The sequence below is a fragment of the Oncorhynchus gorbuscha genome, linkage group LG17 (assembly GCF_021184085.1).
Source record: "Oncorhynchus gorbuscha isolate QuinsamMale2020 ecotype Even-year linkage group LG17, OgorEven_v1.0, whole genome shotgun sequence".
Lineage (NCBI taxonomy): Eukaryota > Metazoa > Chordata > Actinopteri > Salmoniformes > Salmonidae > Oncorhynchus > Oncorhynchus gorbuscha.
The window spans coordinates 15,662,529-15,690,028 of record NC_060189.1 but is presented as its reverse complement, the minus strand read 5'-3'; the positions used below and the strand labels follow the sequence as shown (position 1 = coordinate 15,690,028).

At 45.3% G+C, this 27,500-nt stretch overlaps 1 protein-coding gene across 5 annotated transcripts in view; it reads right to left on the bottom strand.

Annotated features, from left to right (window-relative positions):
• The window catches only part of LOC124001765 (estrogen-related receptor gamma-like), a 323,078-nt gene that overhangs the window by 120,923 nt on the left and 174,655 nt on the right, over positions 1-27,500 (bottom strand). For all 5 annotated transcript variants that reach the window (XM_046308812.1, XM_046308814.1, XM_046308813.1 and 2 more), the window contains one exon: positions 9,310-9,725. In XM_046308812.1, coding sequence (XP_046164768.1) covers positions 9,310-9,725 — 416 coding nt within the window. The remainder of the gene's footprint in view (positions 1-9,309; positions 9,726-27,500) is intronic.

The following is a 27,500-nucleotide window of genomic DNA, read 5'->3' as shown; positions in this document are numbered from 1 at the left end:
CCTCCCTCTCATCCACCCCTCGCTGTCCACTCTAGAAGGCAATAGGAGTCTCTAGTTCTCTCCTCCCTCTCATCCACCTCTCTCTGTCCACTCTAAAAGACAATAGGAGTCTCTAGTTCTCTCCTCCCTCTCATCCACCTCTCTCTGTCCACTCTAGAAGACAATAGGAGTCTCTAGTTCTCTCCTCCCGCTCATCCACCCCTCTCTGTCCACTCTAAAAGACAATAGGAGTCTCTAGTTCTCTCCTCACTCTCATCCACCCCTCGCTGTCCACTCTAGAAGGCAATAGGAGTCTCTAGTTCTCTCCTCCCTCTCATCCACCTCTCTCTGTCCACTCTAAAAGACAATAGGAGTCTCTAGTTCTCTCCTCCCTCTCCTCCCTCTCATCCACATCTCTCTGTCCACTCGAGAAGGCAATAGGAGTCTCTAGTTCTCTCCTCCCTCTCCTCCCTCTCATCCACTCATGTTACCCACCTTCCTTCAACCTTTCCTTTCCTTTCTTTCTCATCCCCTTTACTAGCCTTCCCTTGTCTTTCTCTTCTCTACCCTTCAGTGTCCAGTTTATTAGGAACACCTTGTCTTTCTCTTCTCCACCCTTCTACCCTGTGTCCAGTTTATTAGGAACACCTTGTCTTTCTCTTCTCTACCCTTCTACACTCAGTGTCCAGTTTATTAGAAACACCTTGTCTTTCTCTTCTCCACCCTTCAGTGTCCAGTTTATTAGAAACACCTTGCCTTTCTCTTCTCCACCCTTCTACACTCAGTGTCCAGTTTATTAGAAACACCTTGTCTTCTCTTCTCCACCCTTCAGTGTCCAGTTTATTAGAAACACCTTGTCTTTCTCTTCTCCACCCTTCAGTGTCCAGTTTATTAGAAACACCTTGCCTTTCTCTTCTCCACCCTTCTACACTCAGTGTCCAGTTTATTAGAAACACCTTGTCTTTCTCTTCTCCACCCTTCAGTGTCCAGTTTATTAGAAACACCTTGCCTTTCTCTTCTCCACCCTTCTACACTCAGTGTCCAGTTTATTAGAAACACCTTGTCTTCTCTTCTCCACCCTTCAGTGTCCAGTTTATTAGAAACACCTTGTCTTTCTCTTCTCCACCCTTCAGTGTCCAGTTTATTAGAAACACCTTGCCTTTCTCTTCTCCACCCTTCTACACTCAGTGTCCAGTTTATTAGAAACACCTTGTCTTCTCTTCTCCACCCTTCAGTGTCCAGTTTATTAGAAACACCTTGCCTTTCTCTTCTCCACCCTTCTACACTCAGTGTCCAGTTTATTAGAAACACATTGTCTTCTCTTCTCCACCCTTCAGTGTCCAGTTTATTAGAAACACCTTGTCTTTCTCTTCTCTACCCTTCTACACTCAGTGTCCAGTTTATTAGAAACACCTTGTCTTCTCTTCTCCACCCTTCAGTGTCCAGTTTATTAGAAACACCTTGTCTTTCTCTTCTCTACCCTTCTACACTCAGTGTCCAGTTTATTAGAAACACATTGTCTTCTCTTCTCCACCCTTCTACACTCAGTGTCCAGTTTATTAGAAACACCTTGTCTTTCTCTTCTCCACCCTTCTACACTCAGTGTTCAGTTTATTAGGAACACCTTGTCTTTCTCTTCTCCACCCTTCAGTGTCCAGTTTATTAGAAACACCTTGTCTTTCTCTTCTCCACCCTTCAGTGCCCAGTTTATTAGAAACACCTTGTCTTTCTCTTCTCCACCCTTCAGTGTCCAGTTTATTAGAAACACCTTGTCTTTCTCTTCTCCACCCTTCAGTGTCCAGTTTATTAGGAACACCTTGTCTTTCTCTTCTCCACCCTTCAGTGTCCAGTTTATTAGGAACACCTTGTATTTCTCTTCTCCACCCTTCTACACTCAGTGTCCAGTTTATTAGAAACATCTTGTCTTTCTCTTCTCCACCCTTCTACACTCAGTGTCCAGTTTATGAGTAACACCTTGTCTTTCTCTTCTCCACCCATCAGTGTCCAGTTTATGAGTAACACCTTGTCTTTCTCTTCTCCACCCTTCAGTGTCCAGTTTATTAGGAACACCTTGTCTTTCTCTTCTCCACCCTTCAGTGTCCAGTTTATTAGAAACATCTTGTAATTTCTCTTCTCCACCCTTCTACACTCAGTGTCCAGTTTATTAGAAACATCTTGTCTTTCTCTTCTCCACCCTTCTACACTCAGTGTCCAGTTTATGAGTAACACCTTGTCTTTCTCTTCTCCACCCATCAGTGTCCAGTTTATGAGTAACACCTTGTCTTTCTCTTCTCCACCCTTCAGTGTCCAGTTTATTAGGAACACCTTGTCTTTCTCTTCTCCACCCTTCAGTGTCCAGTTTATTAGAAACATCTTGTCTTTCTCTTCTCCACCCTTCTACCCTGTGTCCAGTTTATTAGGAACACCTTGTCTTTCTCTTCTCCACCCTTCAGTGTCCAGTTTATGAGTAACACCTTGTCTTTCTCTTCTCCACCCTTCAGTGTCCAGTTTATTAGGAACACCTTGTTTCTCTTCTCCACCCTTCAGTGTCCAGTTTATTAGAAACGCCTTGTCTTTCTCTTCTCCACCCTTCTACACTCAGTGTCCAGTTTATTAGAAACACCTTGTCTTCTCTTCTCCACCCTTCAGTGTCCAGTTTATTAGAAACACCTTGTCTTTCTCTTCTCTACCCTTCTACACTCAGTGTCCAGTTTATTAGAAACACATTGTCTTCTCTTCTCCACCCTTCTACACTCAGTGTCCAGTTTATTAGAAACACCTTGTCTTTCTCTTCTCCACCCTTCTACACTCAGTGTTCAGTTTATTAGGAACACCTTGTCTTTCTCTTCTCCACCCTTCAGTGTCCAGTTTATTAGAAACACCTTGTCTTTCTCTTCTCCACCCTTCAGTGTCCAGTTTATTAGGAACACCTTGTCTTTCTCTTCTCCACCCTTCAGTGTCCAGTTTATTAGAAACACCTTGTCTTTCTCTTCTCCACCCTTCAGTGTCCAGTTTATTAGAAACACCTTGTCTTTCTCTTCTCCACCCTTCAGTGTCCAGTTTATTAGGAACACCTTGTCTTTCTCTTCTCCACCCTTCAGTGTCCAGTTTATTAGGAACACCTTGTCTTTCTCTTCTCCACCCTTCAGTGTCCAGTTTATTAGAAACACCTTGTCTTTCTCTTCTCCACCCTTCAGTGTCCAGTTTATTAGGAACACCTTGTCTTTCTCTTCTCCACCCTTCAGTGCCCAGTTTATTAGAAACACTCTTCTTGTCAGTTTTTAGAAACACCTTGTCTTTTCTCTACCCTTCTACACTCAGTGTCCAGTTTATTAGAAACACATTGTCTTTCTCTTCTCCACCCTTCTACACTCAGTGTCCAGTTTATTAGAAACACCTTGTCTTTCTCTTCTCCACCCTTCTACACTCAGTGTCCAGTTTATTAGAAACACCTTGTCTTTCTCTTCTCCACCCTTCTACACTCAGTGTCCAGTTTATGAGTAACACCTTGTCTTTCTCTTCTCCACCCTTCAGTGTCCAGTTTTTTAGAAACACCTTGTCTTTCTCTTCTCCACCCTTCAGTGTCCAGTTTTTTAGAAACACCTTGTCTTTCTCTTCTCCACCCTTCTACACTCAGTGTCCAGTTTATTAGAAACATCTTGTCTTTCTCTTCTCCACCCTTCTACACTCAGTGTCCAGTTTATGAGTAACACCTTGTCTTTCTCTTCTCCACCCTTCAGTGTCCAGTTTATTAGGAACACCTTGTCTTTCTCTTCTCCACCCTTCAGTGTCCAGTTTATTAGGAACACCTTGTCTTTCTCTTCTCCACCCTTCTACCCTGTGTCCAGTTTATTAGGAACACCTTGTCTTTCTCTTCTCTACCCTTCTACACTCAGTGTCCAGTTTATTAGGAACACCTTGTCTTTCTCTTCTCCACCCTTCAGTGTCCAGTTTATGAGTAACACCTTGTCTTTCTCTTCTCCACCCTTCAGTGTCCAGTTTATTAGGAACACCTTGTTTCTCTTCTCCACCCTTCAGTGTCCAGTTTATTAGGAACACCTTGTCTTTCTCTTCTCCACCCTTCAGTGTCCAGTTTATTAGGAACACCTTGTCTTTCTCTTCTCCACTCTTCAGTGCCCAGTTTATTAGAAACACCTTGTCTTTCTCTTCTCCACCCTTCAGTGCCCAGTTTATTAGAAACACCTTGTCTTTCTCTTCTCTACCCTTCAGTGTCCAGTTTATTAGAAACACCTTGTCTTTCTCTTCTCCACCCTTCTACACTCAGTGTCCAGTTTATTAGAAACACCTTGTCTTTCTCTTCTCCACCCTTCTACACTCAGTGTCCAGTTTATTAGAAACACCTTGTCTTTCTCTTCTACACCCTTCTACACTCAGTGTCCAGTTTATTAGAAACATCTTGTCTTTCTCTTCTCCACCCTTCTACACTCAGTGTCCAGTTTATGAGTAACACCTTGTCTTTCTCTTCTCCACCCTTCAGTGTCCAGTTTATTAGGAACACCTTGTCTTTCTCTTCTCCACCCTTCAGTGTCCAGTTTATTAGGAACACCTTGTCTTTCTCTTCTCCACCCTTCTACCCTGTGTCCAGTTTATTAGGAACACCTTGTCTTTCTCTTCTCTACCCTTCTACACTCAGTGTCCAGTTTATTAGGAACACCTTGTCTTTCTCTTCTCCACCCTTCAGTGTCCAGTTTATGAGTAACACCTTGTCTTTCTCTTCTCCACCCTTCAGTGTCCAGTTTATTAGGAACACCTTGTTTCTCTTCTCCACCCTTCAGTGTCCAGTTTATTAGGAACACCTTGTTTCTCTTCTCTACCCTTCAGTGTCCAGTTTATTAGAAACGCCTTGTCTTTCTCTTCTCCACCCTTCTACACTCAGTGTCCAGTTTATTAGGAACACCTTGTTTCTCTTCTCCACCCTTCAGTGTCCAGTTTTTTAGAAACACCTTGTCTTTCTCTTCTCCACCCTTCTACACTCAGTGTCCAGTTTATTAGGAACACCTTGTTTCTCTTCTCCACCCTTCAGTGTCCAGTTTATTAGGAACACCTTGTCTTTCTCTTCTCCACCCTTCAGTGTCCAGTTTATTAGTAACGCCTTGTCTTTCTCTTCTCCACCCTTCTACACTCAGTGTCCAGTTTATTAGGAACACCTTGTTTCTCTTCTCCACCCTTCAGTGTCCAGTTTATTAGAAACGCCTTGTCTTTCTCTTCTCCACCCTTCTACACTCAGTGTCCAGTTTATTAGGAACACCTTGTTTCTCTTCTCCACCCTTCAGTGTCCAGTTTTTTAGAAACACCTTGTCATTCTCTTCTCCACCCTTCTACACTCAGTGTCCAGTTTATTAGGAACACCTTGTTTCTCTTCTCCACCCTTTAGTGTCCAGTTTATTAGAAACACCTTGTCTTTCTCTTCTCCACCCTTCAGTGTCCAGTTTATCGGACCCCCCTTGCCACCACAGAGGTGTTGGTCAATGCGACGGCAATGCGCAGTTGCTGCAGATTGGACTTCGGTACACCACTGCCACCAGCCTGTACTGTTGACACCAAGCAGGATGGGTACATGGACTCATGCTGCTTATGCCAAATCCTGACTCTGGCATCAGCATGATGTCCAGTGTTGGTGATCAATTGTCCAGTGTTGGTGATCACGTGCCACTGGAGCCACTTCTTGTTGTTTTTAGCTAATAGGAGTGGAACCCGGTGTGGACGTCTGATGCAATAGCCCATCTGTTACAAGGACAGTTGTGCATTCTGAGATGTCGTTCACATTCGACCTCTCTCATCAACGAGCTGTTTTCTCCCACAGGACAGCCGCTGACTGGATGTTTTTTGTTTGTCGCATCATTCTCTGTAAACCCTAGACACTGTCGTGTATGAAAAGCCCAGGAGGCTGTTTCTGAGATACTGGATCCGGAGTGCCTAGCATCAATGATCATACCACGCTCAGTCACTTAGGCCACTGGTTTTGCCAATTGTAACATTCAATAAAACAGTAACTGAATGCATCGATGTCTGTCTGCTTTATTTAACAAGCCACGACCACTTGACTCACTGTCTGTAGGAGCGATCCATTTTCGTGAATGGGATGATGTACCTAATAAACTGTCCGGTGATTGCATATTGCTCCTCCATTTCATAATTTCCCATTTCCCCTTTCCTCTCTCTCACTCTTCTCTTCACTCTCTCTCTCTCTCTCTCTCTCTCTCTCTCTCTCTCTCTCTCTCTCTCTCTCTCTCTCTCTCTCTCTCTCTCTCTCTCTCTCTCCCTCTGCCCCCCTTTCGCCCTCCCTCCCTCCCTCCCTCCAATAAGGTAGTGATAGATGCAGGATGACAGGTGGCACGACAACACCAGCTGCCAGAGCCTCCGAGTGTTGCTTCCTCCAACTACAACACAAACACACGCACACACGGTGAAATTCCCACCTTCCCAATACAGCAGGTTGGGGGAGTATAGTTCCATCCTTAGCTACCCTGCCCTCTCTATGCCTGTCCCCTTAGACAGACCAGACACGTCCCTCCTCCTGCCCTCCCACCTCTCTATGCCTGTCCCCTTAGACAGACCAGACACGTCCCTCCTCCTGCCCTCCCCCTCTCTATGCCTTTCCCTTCAGCCAGACCAGACACGTCCCTCCTCCTGTCCTCCCCCCTCTCTATGCCTGTCCCCTCAGACAGACCAGACACGTCCCTCCTCCTGTCCTCCCCCCTCTCTATGCCTGTCCCCTCAGACAGACCAGACACGTCCCTCCTCCTGTCCTCCCCCCTCTCTATGCCTGTCCCCTCAGACAGACCAGACACGTCCCTCCTCCTGTCCTCCCCCTCTCTATGCCTGTCCCCTCAGACAGACCAGACACGTCCCTCCTCCTGTCCTCCCCCTCTCTATGCCTGTCGCCTCAGACAGACCAGACACGTTCCTCCTCCTGTCCTCCCCCTCTCTATGCCTGTCCCCTCAGACAGACCAGACACGTCCCTCCTCCTGTCCTCCCCCTCTCTATGCCTGTCCCCTCAGACAGACCAGACACGTCCCTCCTCCTGTCCTCCCCCTCTCTATGCCTGTCCCCTCAGACAGACCAGACACGTTCCTCCTCCTGTCCTCCCCCTCTCTATGCCTGTCCCCTCAGACAGACCAGACACGTCCCTCCTCCTGTCCTCCCCCTCTCTATGCCTGTCCCCTCAGACAGACCAGACACGTCCCTCCTCCTGTCCTCCCCCTCTCTATGCCTGTCCCCTCAGACAGACCAGACACGTCCCTCCTCCTGTCCTCCCCCTCTCTATGCCTGTCCCCTCAGACAGACCAGACACGTTCCTCCTCCTGTCCTCCCCCTCTCTATGCCTGTCCCCTCAGACAGACCAGACAGGTCCCTCCTCCTGTCCTCCCCCTCTCTATGCCTGTCCCCTCAGACAGACCAGACACGTCCCTCCTCCTGTCCTCCCCCTCTCTATGCCTGTCCCCTCAGACAGACCAGATACGTCCCTCCTCCTGTCCTCCCCCTCTCTATGCCTGTACCCTCAGACAGACCAGACATGTCCCTCCTCCTGTCCTCCCCCTCTCTATGCCTGTCCCCTCAGACAGACCAGACACGTCCCTCCTCCTGTCCTTCCCCCTCTCTATGCCTGTCCCCTCAGACAGACCAGACACGTCCCTCCTCCTGTCCTCCCCCTCTCTATGCCTGTCCCCTCAGACAGACCAGACACGTTCCTCCTCCTGTCCTCCCCCTCTCTATGCCTGTCCCCTCAGACAGACCAGACAGGTCCCTCCTCCTGTCCTCCCCCTCTCTATGCCTGTCCCCTCAGACAGACCAGACACGTCCCTCCTCCTGTCCTCCCCCTCTCTATGCCTGTCCCCTCAGACAGACCAGACACGTCCCTCCTCCTGTCCTTCCCCCTCTCTATGCCTGTCCCCTCAGACAGACCAGACACGTCCCTCCTCCTGTCCTCCCCCTCTCTATGCCTGTCCCCTCAGACAGACCAGACACGTTCCTCCTCCTGTCCTCCCCCTCTCTATGCCTGTCCCCTCAGACAGACCAGACAGGTCCCTCCTCCTGTCCTCCCCCTCTCTATGCCTGTCCCCTCAGACAGACCAGACACGTCCCTCCTCCTGTCCTCCCCCTCTCTATGCCTGTCCCCTCAGACAGACCAGACACGTCCCTCCCATGCCCTGTTTCTCCTGTCTCCTGTGACAGAACAGACAGGTCCCTCCTCCTGTCCTCCCCCCTCTCTATACCTGCCTCCATCTCTCTCCCTCCCCCTTTCGTCTCTCTCTCTCTCCCTCCCTCCTTCCAGCCAGGTTGCTATAGTGGTGTCCAGCTGGAGAGGCTGTGGTGATTACCTGCAGTTTTATTGGCTAATGGCTTGAAACATACCAATATGTCTACCGCTGCCCAGAGGAGGCCGGACCCATGCTAGGGCCAACACACCCACACACGCACGCCCATGCATGCACACGCACGCACACACACGCACACACACGCACACACATCTGTCCATTGGAGGATTGGCTTGTGTTAGGGCCAAGCACAATATTAAATTCAGTGAAATGCTCTTTGATGATCCACTTCCATATCTGTCAGCCTGTTTCAATATAAACACACATATCTATACTGCTTCATCCTCTATCTAAGATATTTATCAAATAGAAAAATGATGCTTTATAAAATAAATAAAACGAGTCGAATACTAGGTATACTCATAAATACCGATGCAGTGTCACTGTCACTCAGATTCACACACTTCATTCAGAAAACATGTTTACTGATACCATCAGTCCCATTGATCTATAACCTTATTTTAGTGAACACCATAATCTAAGCATCTCATCAGAAGTGATTCAGTAAGGATGAGTGTAGGTATACATCCATCCATTCATCTCCTATCTTTATTAAAGCCACTGAAAGCTGTTTAACGACATAAAGCCTGAACCCTGACCCCTGACCCTAACCCTAACCTCTAACCTCTAATCATAATCTCTGACCATTGATTCCTCTTGGAACCCAAACAATCAGATCAGAAAAACTTATAGCACATTGTTTTATTGCTCAGTACATGTTGTAAACACTGGAACTATCCTATTGAAACTGGTTTGTTAGCTATAAGTGGCAGGTAGCCTAGTGGTTAGGGCGTTGGGCAGGTAACAAAAGGATGCTGGATCGAATCCCCGAGCTGACAAGGTCAAAAACTACCATTCTGCCCCCAAACAAGATAATTAACCCACTGTTCCTTGGTAAGTTGTCATTCTAAGTAAGAATTTGCCTAGCTAAATAAAAAATAAGCTAACCCCTAACCAGTAACCCTAAGCAGAGGGAACGTGAAAGCCAACCTTGGATGGTCCTCTTGAAGAAGGCCTTGCAGGCCTCGCAGGAGGCCACGCCGTAGTGGTAGCCCGAGGCGATGTCGCCACACACCAGGCACAGCCGCTTGGGCATGGAATTCAACATGTACTCGCACTTGATCTGCGAGTCCTCCCCAATGGTGCTGGAGCAGTCTTCATAGCGCTTGGAGGCCCCAGCAGGGCCCAGGGGGCCGGCCCCAGGCCCGTACAGGGTGGGGGAGTCCAGGCCGTTCTGGTGGCCGTTCATGGTAGAGCTGTAGGAGCCGCTGGCGTCACTGGAGCCCCCAGGGCTGTGGTGGTTGATGCTGTCTGCCAGGGAGGCGGGGCTGGAGGGCTCTGTCTTAATGTAGGATGGGCAGCTGGACTCTAGGTGGCGCTCTTTGCTGGACATTCTGCACAGGTGCCTGGATGGAGGTAGAGGGGGAGGGAGGTAGAAGAAGAGAGAGAGAGAGAGGAGGGTGAGAAAGGAGGGAGGGAGGAGAGAGTGGAGAACATGTTGTCATAGGTGAGTTAATCGTAATAAAAAATAAAAACATGTTAACATCTTACCAAATACTTTGCAAAATAGTACTAAATCTAACTACTGGATTATTCTCAGAAAATTTTCAAAATAAAACACCTATAATCTAAATAGAATGTGTATGAGAGAGACAGAGAGTGTGTGAATGTGTGTGTGTGTTGAGGGAGGCCTGTAGAAGCGTCTCTAGCCTACAGCCATCAGTCACTCTCTAGTCAATAGCAACTTGTTCTACATGAGAGTAATCACGAAGGAGGCACAGTGCTGCTCAATCATGATTGAGACAGCCACTAACAACAAACAGCAAACAACACACACACGCGCGCACACACACACGTGCACACAAGAAAGACCACAGATGCACAGATATACTAAACACACATAAAACACATATCAGAGACAACACACACACTAAGAGATGAGGAATCTGAAGGAAAGTACTTTACCTCCACCCCTTCCAGTCCCCTGTTCAATAGCATCAACCTATTTAGCTGCAACACCCCCTCATCTCCTTCACCCCACCCCTTCAGTTCCTAGGAGTGTACTGTTAATGGCAGCTGTAATTAATGGATCTCTCTCTCTCTCTCTCTCTCTCTCTCTCTCTCTCTCTCTCTCTCTCTCTCTCTCTCTCTCTCTCTCTCTCTCTCTCTTTTAATTAACAAGTGATGCTACCTCAATGAGTGCTCTAAAATCCAGTCATCTTGTAAAACACCTAACTGTACTGAGACCTAGAAACCAGGCATCTCTCTCTCTCTCTCTCTCCCTCTCTCTCTCTCTCTCTCTCTCTCTCTCTCTCTCTCTCTCTCTCTCTCTCTCTCTCTCTCTCTCTCTCTCTCTCTCTCTCTCTCTCTCTCACGCACGCACACACACACGCACGCACACACACACACACACACATACACACACACACACACACACATACATACACACACACACACACACTATGAGGGTGTCTCAAAAAAACGATTTCCATTTCACACGTGAATTACAGTTTTTTACAATCACTCTGGCACTAATATCAGAACCCTGATGCTATTTTTCAACACTCTAGACACAAAACTCACAACCTATGAACAAAATGCACATTTTTCAAAACTCTAACACTTTTCCCAATTGCTTGGGTACAATACATATAAAGCTAAGATCATTTGTTCACTGAACTAAAATCACCTGTTCAAAATGACACAACTTCAAACATCAAAGTATTACCATTTCAAAATGCAATTCACACATTACATCTGAGATGACTGTCTATTCATGTCATTACAACGATTGAAATATCAAGTGATACAACTGCTCAAAATGATAAATGTTGCATTACTCTTAATTCATAGTTTTATGTTTTGGTTATCTCACCATTCTCTGTAAACTCTAGAGACTGTAGTGCGTAAAAATCCCACGAGGACAGCTGTTTCTGAGATGCTGGAACCACCATATGTGCGGCACCACGGTCAACGTTGCTTAGATTACACATCTTGGTTAAACAACAACTAAAGTTCTCTACTCTATATACTCTATATATTGAGTTGCAGACAGCCACACGATTCGCTGTTCGGAGGAGTAGGCTATTTGCGTTAACACGCAGGTGTACCTAATAAAGTGGCCGGTGAGTGTACGTATTCAGGCCCTTGTCATTTTTTTTCCAATACTGCCAACTTGTTACTGATGATTGATTTCACATTGTGGCACGAGTATATAGTGAAATGAGTGGTATCCACCTACAACAACATAGTGATAACATGGAGCCGGCAGGTGATCCAGGTCACAAGAGGTCAAGCAGTGGGAGGAGGAAGACGTGGTGGTCAAAGGAATGGCAGGGGACATGCACCTCTTCTTTTGGAGAGGTGTGGGGGAACGTGGTAGAGGACACGGACCAAGGCAGCGGCAGCAACAGCAGAGACTGTCCAATGAAATCCAAGCAATAGTTGTAGACCAGGTCGTAAATCATGACATAACAATGACTGAGCTACAATGATTCAACCTCAGAGGATCAACGGTGGCCTCAATCATCACAACTTTCCGCAATGAGAAGCGGTAAGTCCTCAGCCTGCACTAAACATTAGGCTACTCTCAATTATCAAATGACTGTACACTGCATGCCAATGTGTACCACAGAGTAGGAGATGTGACATAATGTGTCCTTACTGTAATTGTCCCTACAGAATTGAGACTCTGCCAAATAGGGGAGGCAGAGGCAAAGTTCTGACTGACCAACAAGAGCGGGCTGTGGTCAATTTGGCTCGGGACAGAAATGATATTCACCTGACAGAAATTTGTCAGTACATCTTGGACAATGAGGACATGTTCAACAACCTGGAAGCCATACCGTTAGCCAACTATTACACGCATGCTGAAAAGGCACCAGGTGTCTCTAAAACAGCTGTACCCTGGGCCTTTTGAAATAAATGCAGAGTGAATGAGTATGTTCAGTTTCAAAATGCCTGTTATGAAAAATTCCCCCAAAATTCTACATCAATTCTCTTTCAAAAATGTATTTTTAGAGGGGGATGGAGCTGGATACTGACAAAAAACATCACAAATTCCTCTTTTTGGATGAGGCAGGCTTCCACCTGGCCAAGGCAAGGAGGAGAGGTCAGAATTTCATTGGCCAGTGGGCAACAATCCAAGTACCTGGACAACGTGGGGCCAACATCACCATGTGTATGGCTATATCAGAAGATGGTGTGGTGGGATGCAGACCTCGTTTGGATCATATAATGCAGCTCTCCTTGTGACCTTCCTTGATGAGATAAATCAGGTCTGTAGAGCTGATGGCATGACCTATGTCATTGTGTGGGATAATGTCAGGTTCCACCATGCTCAAATGGTGCAAGCATGGTTTCAGGCCCATCCACAATTTACCACCCTGTACTTACCCCCATACTCTCCTTTTCTTAATCCGATTGAGGAGTTTTTCTCCACATCGAGGTGGAAGGTATGTGATAGGCGCCCTCACGAACAAGCCACCCTTCTCCAGGCCATGGATGACGCATGCAATGACATCATGGCAGACCAGTGTCAGGCCTGGATTCGGCCAAAGATTCTTCCCAAGATGTTTGGCTAATGAAGACATCCATTGTGATGTGGATGAGAACCTGTGGCCAAATCCACAAGACAGGGTTGATGGAAATATAGAAGTACAGTAATCAAACCTTGTTTTGCTTTTTACAGTAAGCCAGGTGAGGAACACTGCAGTGATGTTTTACAGTAAGCCAGGTGAGGAACACTGCAGTGATGTTTTACAGTTAGCAAGGTGAGGAACACTGCAGTGATGTTTTACAGTAAGCCAGGTGAGGAACACTGCAGTGATGTTTTACAGTAAGCCAGGTGAGGAACACTGCAGTGATGTTTTACAGTAAGCCAGGTGAGGAACACTGCAGTTGATGTTTTACAGTAAGCCAGGTAAGGAACACTGCAGTGATGTTTTACAGTAAGCCGGGTGAGGAATACTGCAGTGATGTTTTACAGTAAGCCAGGTAAGGAACACTGCAGTGATGTTTTACAGTAAGTCAGGTGAGGAACACTGCAGTTGATGTTTTACAGTAAGCCAGGTGAGGAACACTGCAGTGATGTTTTACAGTAAGCCAGGTGAGGAACACTGCAGTGATGTTTTACAGTAAGCCAGGTGAGGAACACTGCAGTTGATGTTTTACTGTAGTTTGTTTCATTTTTGTAGATCATAATTTTTGCTTTGATTCAATGAAGCCTGTGTTGTGATTTTATTGTATTTCATCAATACATTTCAGATTTTGTTCAATGATTCCACTGTGTCTGTAGTTTTCTCTCTACTAGTCCTTTTACAGTGATGTATTTACGTGTAGTAGCATAATGAAACATGTATCACATATTTTGTACTACAATATTTCATGATTGTACGAACAACTACACAGTGAAACTATCGGTATCTTGTGTTTCATGATAAATTAGTTATTTGAACCAATGATTCTGCGGGTGCAAGGTTTTAAGATCTGAATGCGCAGTGCAATGTTTGAACATTGTACAGCCTGTGTTACAAGTGATGACCGTAATGAGTTTTGTGTCTGGAGTTTTGAAAAAATTACCGCAAGGTTCTGAAATTAGGGTAAAAGTGACTGTAAAACTGTAATACACACTTTTACGGTGTCAGTCAAATGTTTGGACACACCTATTCGTTCAAGGGAAATTTATACATTGAAGAATAATAGTGAAGACATCAAATTCTTCAAAGTAGCCACCCTTTGCCTCTTGGCATTCTCTCAACTAGCTTAATGAGGTAGTGACCTGGATTGAATTTCAATTAACAGGTGTGACTTGTTAAAAGTTCATTTCTTCTTAATGCATTTGAGCCATTCAGTTGTGTTGTGACAAGGTAGGGGGGGTATACAGAAGATATCCCTATTTGGTAAAAGACCAAGTCTATATTAATATTATTATTATTTTTAATTGAACTTTTATTTAACTAGGCAAGTCAGAACTATTGTAGCTTCACGGTTCATTTAGTTCGTTTTTTCTTTTATTTTGCTTTGCTTTGCTTTGCTTTGAGGTTCACATAGCAATAAAGATGTGGAACCCAGATCACGCTGCGCTTTGGTCCAGTTATTATGATGATCGTGACAGCACCCACCAAATTATATTTACTCACGTAAATACAGCTGCTCAACCGTAAGATACAGCAAGAAGAGAACTGATAAATACAGCAACGTTTTGGAAAACACTTCAGAAACTGTTTAGAAACATTTAGACTTCTTGGTGTCGCTTTACAACACAACCCTTAGGTTTTCCCAGAGGCAAAAACAACTCCCCTTCATAACTCTGAAACAAGAAGTTATTAACCATAAGTATTTTTAACCTCGCTAATCCCTCTCTCTCTCCTCAGGTCTACAACAGGCTGTAATATTAACAACTATGTATAAACTCAATTGTCAAATGGTGGCTTTTATTCCAAGCCCCACTTTAATCTAAAATTAGACGCAATAAAATTCCCATTAGCTGCGAGAGGGATGAGATTCTAGGCTCTATATTTTAGAAGAAAGGAAAGCCATTTTGACAGAGAAGAGACCATTTGAGAGGATATTTTTGTATCTGTTTTCGGGAACGCAAGGCAGCCCCAATCCCTGGGAGGGCCATTAAGAGGAGAGTTTAAGAGTTTAAGAGCTCAGATTTAGTTGCTGCTTATTAATGGGAACAATAACTGTCAGGGAATAAAATGACATGTGTAGTACTGAGTGAGAGAGAAGATTGAGAAATAACAGAGAGAGAGAGAGAGAGAGAGAGAGAGAGAGAGAGAGAGAGAGAGAGAGAGAGAGAGAGAGGGAGAGAGAGAGAGAGAGAGAGAGAGAGAGAGAGAGAGAGAGAGAGAGAGAGAGAGAGAGAGAGAGAGAGAGAGAGAGAGAGAGAGAGAGAGAGAGGGAGAGGGAGAGAGAGAGGGAGAGAGGGAGAGAGAGAGAGAGAGAGAGAGAGAGAGAGAGAGAGAGAGAGAGAGAGAGAGAGAGAGAGAGAGAGAGAGAGAGAGAGAGAGAGAGAGAGAGATGAAGGTAGACCCTGCCCTATACTATAGTACGTCGTCCGTTCCTGCAGTCGAATGACATAGTGAGTGGAATGTTATTCATATTTTTCATAATTTCATAAATAATATACATTATTAAGAAAAAAATGGTTTTGTTATATTTCAGTCTTCTGTGATGTATGTAAAGTGTAATTCATATTAGAAGACAGTCATATTAAAAGGCAGTCATATTAGAAGACAGTCATATTAGAAGACAGTCATATTAGAAGGCAGTCATATTAGAAGACAGTCATATTAGAAGACAGTCATATTAGAAGACAGTCATATTAGAAGGCAGTCATATTAAAGACTAGTCATATTCGAGACCGTCATATTAGAGGCCGTCATATTAGAGACAGTCATATTAGAGACCGTCATATTAGAGACAGTCATATTAGAAGACAGTAATATTAGAGACAGTCATATTAGAGACAGTCATATTAGAGACCGTCATATTAGAGACAGTCATATTAGAAGACAGTAATATTAGAGACAGTCATATTAGAGACCGTCATATTAGAGACAGTAATATTAGAAGACAGTAATATTAGAGACAGTCATATTAGAGACAGTCATATTAGATGACAGTCATGTTAAAAGACAGTCATATTAGAAGGCAATCATATTAGTGGCAGTCATATTAGAGACAGTCATATTAGAGACAGTCATATTAGTGGCAGTCATATTAGAGACAGTCATATTAGAGACAGTAATATTAGAGACAGTAATATTAGAGACAGTCATATTAGAGACAGTCATATTAGAGACAGTCATATTAGAGACAGTCATATTAGTGGCAGTCATATTAGAGACAGTCATATTAGAGACAGTAATATTAGAGACAGTCATATTAGAGACAGTAATATTAGAGACAGTCATATTAGAGACAGTCATATTAGAGACAGTAATATTAGAGACAGTCATATTAGAGACAGTAATATTAGAGACAGTCATATTAGAGACAGTCATATTAGAGACAGTCATATTAGAGACAGTCATATTAGAGACAGTCATATTAGAGACAGTCATATTAGAGACAGTCATATTAGAGACAGTCATATTAGAGACAGTCATATTAGAGACAGTCATATTAGAGACATTATCATTAAACAAATTGATCGGAGGCAAATGTATCAGCAGCACATGCTCAAGTCTGTTTTTATCTGGGTGCCAGGTATTGTGTGTGCTTGTGTGTGTGCATGTGTGCCGTGTGTGTGTGTGTGTGTGTGTGTGTGTGTGTGTGTGTGTGTGTGTGTGTGTGTGTGTGTGTGTGTGTGTGTGTGTGTGTGTGTGTGTGTGTGTGTGTGTGTGTGTGTGTGTGTGTGTGTGTGCATGTGTGCCGTGTGTGTGCGTGTGTGCGTGTGTGTGTGCATGTGTGCCGTGTGTGTGCGTGTGTGTGTGCATGTGTGCCGTGTGTGTGCATGTGTGCCGTGTGTGTGCGTGTGTGCCGTGTGTGTGCGTGTGTGCCGTGTGTGTGCATGTGTGCCGTGTGTGTGCGTGTGTGTGTGCATGTGTGCCGTGTGTGTGCATGTGTGCCGTGTGTGTGCGTGTGTGCCGTGTGTGTGCGTGTGTGCCGTGTGTGTGCGTGTGCGTGCAAGGTGCTGTTGGATGGACACATTAATCACAGCGTTGGAGACAAATTAACGACTTGCTCTCCGTGACAATGATGTTTTGACGAAAGAGAGGAGAGAAACAGAGCGAGAGAAAGGAGAGTGAACAAGAGAGATAAAAGGGACATTGAAATAGAGAGATAAAGCAACTATCAGGAAGCTAAGCAAACAACAAATAAATACTGATAAAAAAATATATTTTATATGAATGACAGGTCGAAATATGATTTTCTTTGGCACGTTGAAACCTCCCTCTGTGTTCAGCTCAGTTCAAAGCCAGAAGGCCCCTGTGTTAAAATCAACGATAAATAGATATTTAATCATCAGCAGATCAAAACACTTTCAGATCTCCAACAACAACAACCAGCCCCCTGATACTCAGCCTGGCGCGTCTCAGTTTAACACACGTCAGATATAAAGCACAAACAATCTCCATCAATAGACAAAAAGACGCCGTTTCTCACTTCGACATCATATATTCAACACCTTGGTCTACCTGCCTTTTACTAAAGGTTACCCCTCCGAGGGGTACACAAAACAAACAGATTACCCACTTTCATACCCTCCTTTTTTCCTCTGCTCTCTCTGTCATTTTCTCTTCATCTCTGTCTTTTTTTCTGGGCTTGCTGAAGCGAGGCGTGGTGAAATCAACAGGAGACCAGTAGTGTGTGTGTGTGTGTGTGTGTGTGTGGTGATGTTGGTGGACCACTCTGCCATGACAAGGTGTCATTAGGAAAGGACCACTGATTCACTGTTCTGACAGCTGCTAGGACAAACATGCAATCATCGTATAAGAGGGAGTCACCGAGGGGGGCCACAATACACCTACCACTCTCTCTACCGCTCTGTTTACATGTCTCTCATCTCCTCTACTTGTTTCTTTCTCTATCCTTTCCCCCACTGTTTCCGTTTTTCTCTCTCCTTTTGTCTTAATCTTACAAATCATTTCATCAGTGTCATGCATTGTGTCTCCTCTCCACACAGATAAGGAAAGTCCAATAAGTCCAATAAGCAAAAATATCTATCTAGATAGGGCCAACGTTGGGAAATAAAGACAGGCAATGCATTTACATTTTTATAGTTACATGAATAGGATGATGTCATCACAATGCTCAATGACTTTTTTCCTCCTTCTTTCCGCTACCACCCTGATTCTGCTGTTTCTTTAGCTGCATTGAACCACAGTCAGGTTGTTCGCTCTGAACATCAGTCGAAGGGAGAAGTTTGCTCTTCTGAAGAATTATGGGTAAGAAACACTGGCTTCCTGTTCTGGTGAATTATGTGTAAATGGCCTCTGGTTCCTTGCTGGGCTTGGTGTGTTTGTGTGTGTGTGTTTGTGTACGTGTACGTGTGCCTGTGTGGGTGTGCGCATGTGTGTCTGTATACTGGTGGGAGGATGATTACAGTTGTTTCTGTCGGAGGAGGATTAATACATAATAAAAGGAGAGCCAACGGATGTAAATCGTCTCCCGGCGAGGCAGGAAGATCAATTGTTATAACATTACAGGCTGGGAAAGTAGTCATTCACTCTATCGGCTGCAGAATAAACCCACTGATTACATGCAATCAATGTGATAATGGCAAAAACACATTTGGCCAATGGGCCGCACGGCCGTAAAGCCGTCTCTTCGAGGCTCACGCTACACTAGACAAGCTAACAGAGGGGACCGGAATAAATGAGACATATACTGTTAAAGCGCTTGGTAGGACAGGCTAGCAGAGGGGACCGGAATGATTGTGACACATACTGTTAAAGCGCTTGGTAGGACAGGCTAGCAGAGGGGACCGGAATGATTGTGACACATACTGTTAAAGCGCTTGGTAGGACAGGCTAGCAGAGGGGACCGGAATGATTGTGACACATACTGTTAAAGCGCTTGGTAGGACAGGCTAGCAGAGGGGACCGGAATGATTGTGACACATACTGTTAAAGCGCTTGGTAGGACAGGCTAGCAGAGGGGACGGTAATGATTGTGACACATACTGTTAAAGCGCTTGGTAGGACAGGCTAGCAGAGGGGACGGTAATGATTGTGACACATACTGTTAAAGCGCTTGGTAGGACAGGCTAGCAGAGGGGACGGTAATGATTGTGACACATACTGTTAAAGCGCTTGGTAGGACAGGCTAGCAGAGGGGACGGTAATGATTGTGACACATACTGTTAAAGCGCTTGGTAGGACAGGCTAGCAGAGGGGACCGGAATGATTGTGACACACGTCGGAGGCCTGTGGTTCCTAACCTGTCTTAGATCAAACAAGGATTACCACCAGGGTACATCTCCAGCTGTGGCCATTTATATAACACTATTGATTTACCATTATGTTATTTATATAAACACATTCTGTCCCTTCCTAGCTATTTCCCTTCCACTACATCCAGTTTTCATAAGAAATGAAACCAAAAACACTCCAGGAATCATTGTTGATTCTGAAAATACATAATATGAAATTATTATGATTTATCTGTAACAAATATCAATAAATATATCAAATATTTTGGTATCATATTCCTATAATTAATATACCTACCTCGGAAAAATGTGAATGATAGATGTGGTGTAGTTATTTCTGCTGAGGTGATGTTGTTGAACAGGTGGGTGTGTAATGGGACCAGATATGAAAGAAGCATGGTCTTGTTCACTGAAGACAGGCCTGTCAATGTGGGCCGATCCTCAAAAGAGATGGCTCTGTCTGTGTGTGTATGTGGGTATGTGTGTGTATGTGTAGCTATGTGTGTGTGTGTGTTACTAGAGAACAGAGCTGTAGGCGCAGCCCTTAACCACTCAACACAACACCATACAAGACTATATGAAACTCAACAATGAAAAATAAAGGACAAAAGAATGATCACTATTCTCTCAGTTCAGTCTCTATAGAAAACAACATTTTCCTTTATTGAAACACTCAATGAAAAGTGTGCAGTGCTTGTAGCCGTGGTCTGGTGTGTGAGTGGATAAGCAGTGTTATCTGGGAGCATTAGGGGTGCAGAGACCCCTCAAAACATTCACTGACACGAACACACACCCTGGCTGAACACACACACCCTGGCTGACACACACACCCTGGCTGACACACACACCCTGGCTGACACACACACCCTGGCTGACACACACACCCTGGCTGACACACACACCCTGGCTGACACACACACCCTGGCTGACACACACACCCTGGCTGACACACACACCCTGGCTGACACACACACCCTGGCTGACACACACACCCTGGCTGACACACACATCCTGGCTGACACACACATCCTGGCTGACACACACACCCTGGCTGACACACACACTGTGGCTGACACACACACCCTGGCTGACACACACACCCTGGCTGACACACACACACACCCTGGCTGACACACACTGTGGCTGACACACACACACACACCCTGGCTGACACACACTGTGGCTGACACACACACACACACACACACACACACACACACACACACACACACACACACACACACACACACACACACACACACACACACACACACACACACACACACACACACACACACACACACACACACACACACCCTGGCTGACACACACTGTGGCTGACACACACACACACACACACCCTGGCTGACACACACCCTGGCTGACACACACACACCCTGGCTGCCACACACACACCCTGGCTGACACACACTGTGGCTGACACACACACACACACACACCCTGGCTGACACACACACACACACACACACACACACACACACACACACACACACACACACACACACACACACACACACACACACACACACACACACACACACACACACACACACACACACACACACACACACACACACACACACACACACACACACACACACACACACACACACCCTGGCTGACACACACTGTGGCTGACACACACACACCCTGGCTGACACACACTGTGGCTGACACACACACACACCCTGGCTGATACACACACACCCTGGCTGACACACACTGTGGCTGACACACACACACCCTGCCTGGCACACACTGTGGATGGCACACACTGTGGCTGACACACACACACCCTGGCTGACACACACTGTGGCTGACACACACACACCCTGGCTGACACACACTATGGCTGACACACACACACCCTGGCTGACACACACTGTGGCTGACACACACTGTGGCTGACACACACTGCCGTGCCGGGATGGATTCAGAGTAAATAAACTTGGCTGTTTTTCAATAAGCAGCAATACTCCAAAATTACATGACTCCGCTGTCAGAGCGAAGCGCTCATCTGTTTAACACACACACACACACACACACACATGCTCAAATAAGTTTGAACCAGACGTGGGATCAAATGAAATTGCTGAAAAAACTTGTCCGGATTAAAAAACACATCTTATGATAAAAGAGGATTTTACTCTCAGAAATATGACAGGGTTATGAGATGTGAAATGGGAGGATAGGATGGAGGGAGAGGAAGAGAGGGGTGGAGAAGAGAGGGGTGATGGGGCGGTGGGGCGTTGGGGCGGTGGGGTGATGGGGCGGCGGGGAGTTGGGGCGGTGGGTCGGAGGGCGGTGGGGTGATGGGGCGGCGGGGCGTTGGGGCGGTGGGGTGATGGGGCGGCGGGGCGTTGGGGCGGTGGGGTGATGGGGCGGCGGGGCGTTGGGGCGGTGGGGCGGAGGGCAGCGGGGTGATGGGGCGGCGGGGAGTTGGGGCGGTGGGGTGATGGGGTGACGGGGTGATGGGGCGGCGGGGCGTTGGGGCGGTGGGGTGATGGGGTGGCGGGGTGATGGGGCGGCGGGGCGTTGAGGCGGTGGGGTGATGGGGCGGCGGGGTGATGGGGCGGCGGGTCGTTGGGGCGTTGGGGCGTTGGGGCGGTGGGGCGGTTGTTGTTTGGGGTGAGAAGCAGAGCAGAGCGGACCCAGGCCGGCAGCCTCTTTAACCAGATCAGATTGGGGAAATTGGCTGTCAGGACAGGATTGTTGTGATTTATACCCGTCTATCAAGAAGAGAGGAAACGGTGCAAGCTGCTCCCGCTAGCCCCCGTCTCCCTCCCTCCTCCTTCCCCTCCCCCTTCCCCTCGCTACGCTTGCAAAGCATCTTACACCCTTAACGCCACCATCTGCTACCAAATCTAATTCACATTCCACCATAATCAGGTTTACCCTGTAATGCCCACTCTGCTTCTCTCTGTCTGTCTGTCTGTCTGTCTGTCTGTCTGTCTGTCTGTCTGTCTGTCTGTCTGTCTGTCTGTCTGTCTGTCTGTCTGTCTGTCTGTCTGTCTGTCTGTCTGTCTGTCTGTCTGTCTGTCTGTCTGTCTGTCTGTCTGTCTGTCTGTCTGTCTGTCTGTCTGTCTGTCTGTCTGTCTGTCTCCCTTTCTACATTTACTCTATCTCTTCCACTTCCTACCTCTCTCACTTTCTCCTTCTCTCTCTTTCTTTTACACTATCTGTCTTCATAAATGCATGTCTTTTACACGGTCCGTGGTATGTGTGTTTATGTGAACGTGACTGTCCGTAACTATATATTTGTCATTGTTATACTAAATACATTTATCCCACACAGCAGTATAGAAGCGGTAAAGAGGTCAGTGGAACTCGACCCAAACAATGGAACTGCAATGGAAACACATGGTGGAAAGATCCCCATAGATGGAGTAAAGGAGTCAATGTTAACATGTAGGGGAAAGATCCCCATAGATGGAGTAAAGGAGTCAATGGAAACACATGGTGGAAAGAGCCCCATAGATGGAGTAAAGGAGTCAATGTTAACGTGTAGGGGAAAGTTCCCTATAGATGGAGTAAAGGAGTCAATGGAAACATATGGTGGAAAGATCCCTATAGATGGAGTAAAGGAGTCAATGGAAACACATGGTGGAAAGATCCCCATAGATGGAGTAAAGGAGTCAATGGAAACATATGGTGGAAAGATCCCTATAGATGGAGTAAAGGAGTCAATGGAAACACATGGTGGAAAGAGCCCCATAGATGGAGTAAAGGAGTCAATGGAAACACATGGTGGAAAGATCCCCATAGATGGAGTAAAGGAGTCAATGGAAACATATGGTGGAAAGATCCCTATAGATGGAGTAAAGGAGTCAATGGAAACACATGGTGGAAAGATCCCCATAGATGGAGTAAAGGAGTCAATGGAAACACATGGTGGAAAGATCCCTATAGATGGAGTAAAGGAGTCAATGGAAACATATGGTGGAAAGATCCCTATAGATGGAGTAAAGGAGTCAATGGAAACATATGGTGGAAAGATCCCTATAGATGGAGTAAAGGAGTCAATGGAAACATGTAGGGGAAAGTTCCCTATAGATGGAGTAAAGGAGTCAATGGAAACACATGGTGGAAAGAGCCCCATAGATGGAGTAAAGGAGTCAATGGAAACATATGGTGGAAAGATCCCTATAGATGGAGTAAAGGAGTCAATGGAAACACATGGTGGAAAGATCCCTATAGATGGAGTAAAGGAGTCCATGGAAACACATGGTGGAAAGATCCCTATAGATGGAGTAAAGGAGTCAATGGAAACATATGGTGGAAAGATCCCTATAGATGGAGTAAAGGAGTCAATGGAAACATATGGTGGAAAGATCCCTATAGATGGAGTAAAGGAGTCAATGGAAACATGTAGGGGAAAGTTCCCTATAGATGGAGTAAAGGAGTCAATGGAAACGTGTAGGGGAAAGTTCCCTATAGATGGAGTAAAGGAGTCAATGGAAACGTGTAGGGGAAAGTTCCCTATAGATGGAGTAAAGGAGTCAATGGAAACATATGGTGGAAAGATCCCTATAGATGGAGTAAAGGAGTCAATGGAAACGTGTAGGGGAAAGTTCCCTATAGATGGAGTAAAGGAGTCAATGGAAACGTGTAGGGGAAAGTTCCCTATAGATGGAGTAAAGGAGTCAATGGAAACATGTAGGGGAAAGTTCCCTATAGATGGAGTAAAGGAGTCAATGGAAACGTGTAGGGGAAAGTTCCCTATAGATGGAGTAAAGGAGTCAATGGAAACACATGGTGGAAAGATCCCTATAGATGAAGTAAAGGAGTCAATGGAAACATGTAGGGGAAAGTTCCCTATAGATGGAGTAAAGGAGTCAATGGAAACACATGGTGGAAAGATCCCTATAGATGGAGTAAAGGAGTCAATGGAAACATGTAGGGGAAAGTTCCCTATAGATGGAGTAAAGGAGTCAATGGAAACGTGTAGGGGAAAGATCCCTATAGATGGAGTCAATGTTAACGTGTCGGGGAAAGATCCCTATAGATGGAGTCAATGTTAACGTGTCGGGGAAAGATCCCTATAGATGGAGTAAAGGAGTCAATGGAAACGTGTAGGGGAAAGATCCCTATAGATGGAGTCAATGTTAACGTGTCGGGGAAAGATCCCTATAGATGGAGTAAAGGAGTCAATGGAAACATGTAGGGGAAAGATCCCTATAGATGGAGTAAAGGAGTCAATGGAAACGCGTAGGGGGAAAGATCCCTATAGATGGAATAAAGGAGTCAATGGAAACATGTAGGGGAAAGATCCCTATAGATGGAGTAAAGGAGTCAATGTAAACGCGTAGGGGGAAGATCCCTATAGATGGAGTCAATGTTAACGTGTCGGGGAAAGATCCCTATAGATGGAGTAAAGGAGTCAATGGAAACGTGTAGGGGAAAGATCCCTATAGATGGAGTAAAGGAGTCAATGGAAACGTGTAGGGGAAAGATCCCTATAGATGGAGTAAAGGAGTCAATGGAAACACATGGTGGAAAGATCCCCATAGATGGAGTAAAGGAGTCAATGGAAACACGTAGGGGAAAGATCCCTATAGATGGAGTAAAGGAGTCAATGGAAACATGTAGGGGAAAGATCCCTATAGATGGAGTAAAGGAGTCAATGGAAACATGTAGGGGAAAGATCCCTATAGATGGAGTAAAGGAGTCAATGGAAACACATGGTGGAAAGATCCCCATAGATGGAGTAAAGGAGTCAATGGAAACACGTAGGGGAAAGATCCCTATAGATGGAGTAAAGGAGTCAATGGAAACGTGTAGGGGAAAGATCCCTATAGATGGAGTAAAGGAGTCAATGGAAACACATGGTGGAAAGAGCCCCATAGATGGAGTAAAGGAGTCAATGGAAACACGTAGGGGAAAGATCCCTATAGATGGAGTAAAGGAGTCAATGGAAACACGTAGGGGAAAGATCCCTATAGATGGAGTAAAGGAGTCAATGGAATGCAGACTTTCCATTGACCAGATTTGGAGCACATTCAACAAATTTGATATAACAAAGTGGACACGCTTCATATCCGTCATGATTTGTGTATATTATTATTATCATTGTAACAGGCCCATAATGTGGTTACTTAATAAATCTTCTTAAGGATTAGCCCTTTTTCAGTTTTCGCCTAAAATGACATACCCAAATCTAACTGCCTGTAGCTCAGGCCCTGAAGCAAGGATATGCATATTATTGGGACCATTTGAAAGGAAACACTTTGATGTTTGTGGAAATGTGAAAGGAATGTAGTAGAATATAACACATTAGATCTGGTAAAAGATAATACAAAGAAATAAACAACAGTTCTTTTATATTTTTTGGTACCATCATCTTTGAAATGCAAAATAAAGGCCATACTGTATTATTACAGCCCAGGTACAATTTAGATTTTGGCCACTATATGGCATCAGTGTATGTGCAAAGTTTTAGACTGATCCATTGAACCATTGCCTTTCTGTTCAAAATGTTGTATCAAGACTGCCCAAATGTACCTAATTTGTTTATTAATAACTTTTCATGTTCAAAATTGTGCACTCTCAAACAATAGCATGGTATTCTTTCACTGTAATAGCTACTGTAAAATTGGACAGTGCAGTTAGCTTAACAACAATTTAAGCTTTCTGCCAATATCAGACATGTCTATGTCCTGGGAAATGTTCGTGTTACTTACAGCCTCATGCTAATCTCATTAGCCTACGTTAGCTCAACCGTCCTGTGGAAGGGACACCGATCCTGAAGAAGTATATCCAAATTGGATATATTTAGCTGTTTTCGCTGCATAACATGTAGAAGTTGTCCCTTTTCTGGTTTAGAAGAAGTGACTGCTAAATGCTAACTCTCGTTTGTATAAGCTGGTTAGCATAGCTAGCATACAGAAATCGTTGATGGTAGTCAAAGTAATTTTTAGCTGTAATGCAGTTGTTTAGTAACAATGCACACAAACATGGTTTCGGGTTGACATCCATACAAGCATGTTTACCTCAGCGTGGTGTGAAATACACTTTCTAGGGAGCTTTTCCTAGCCACCGTGCTTCTACACCTGCATTGCTTGCTGTTTGGGGTTTAGGCCCAGGTTTCTGTACAGCACTTTGAAATATCAGCTGATGTAAGAAGGGCCTTATAAATACATTTGAATGATTTAATTGACATAGAAACAATAGCCTAAATGTACGCTAATTTTGCTGGGGGGGCAATGAGGTGACTTGGGTGCTTTATACCGTGTGTTTCCATGGCAATTCCATTGTTTAGGTCGAGCTTGATTGACCTCTTTACCGCATCGATCTCCTCATTGTCCCACAGCAAAAGGATCCTACATTTAGGCTATTGTTTCTATGTGTATTTCACACCATGTTGAGGTAAACATCTGAGTATAATGGTTGCATGGATGTAAACCAGCGGTGGTTGGTGACGGTTTAAGATGAGGGAGGATTATTATTTTTCCTGAGCATGGTCTTATTTCTATTACAGCATATTGGATGACTGTCATTCATAGCCAGCTCAAAGTAACATTGATAGGTTCAGACTACTACATGATACTCAAATGTATCTGATACCCATCATGGAGTTGCTACAACTTAGGCTATGAATGAAGCTTTTTCTTAAATTCAATCAGTCAGAGTAACAAAAACTACAGTTAAAAAAACGAGTCCACCCTTTTTCCAATAGCTGAAGAGGGGTAAAGATGTATAAGGAGAGGTGAGGTGGAATGGGGGGACTCGGATGTGACAAGACGTGTGGTGAGACGAGGGTGAAGATGACAGGAGAACAGGTGACAGAAGTAGTGAGGATGGTGATGAGGGGTGAAGCTGGATGAGGAGAGGTGAGGAGGGTTGACAGAGATGTAAAGCTCTCTCTGTTCTGTCCTGATGGGCATTCTGCTTTGCTAATCCTACGCTGTAAACCCACAATCCAATCACCATTGTCCCCTCACACACACATACAAACACACGCACACAGACACACACACAGTCACACACACATACAAACACACGCACACAGATACACACACAGACACACACACAGTCACACACACCCCGAACCACAAATCCGTGTGCGGCCCATCTGTGTTAAAGCCATCTAGTTTATTAGAGATGGATGAATTTACAGTAACGAGCCATTCCCATAACAAATAATCATTTTCAGCCATTTGATGGTATAAATAAAAGGTGGTCTCAAGAGGGGACTAAGCTTAATCAGTGGAGTGTGTGTGTGTGTGTGTGTGTGTGTGTGTGTGTGTGTGTATGCGCGCGCGTGTGTGTGTGTGTG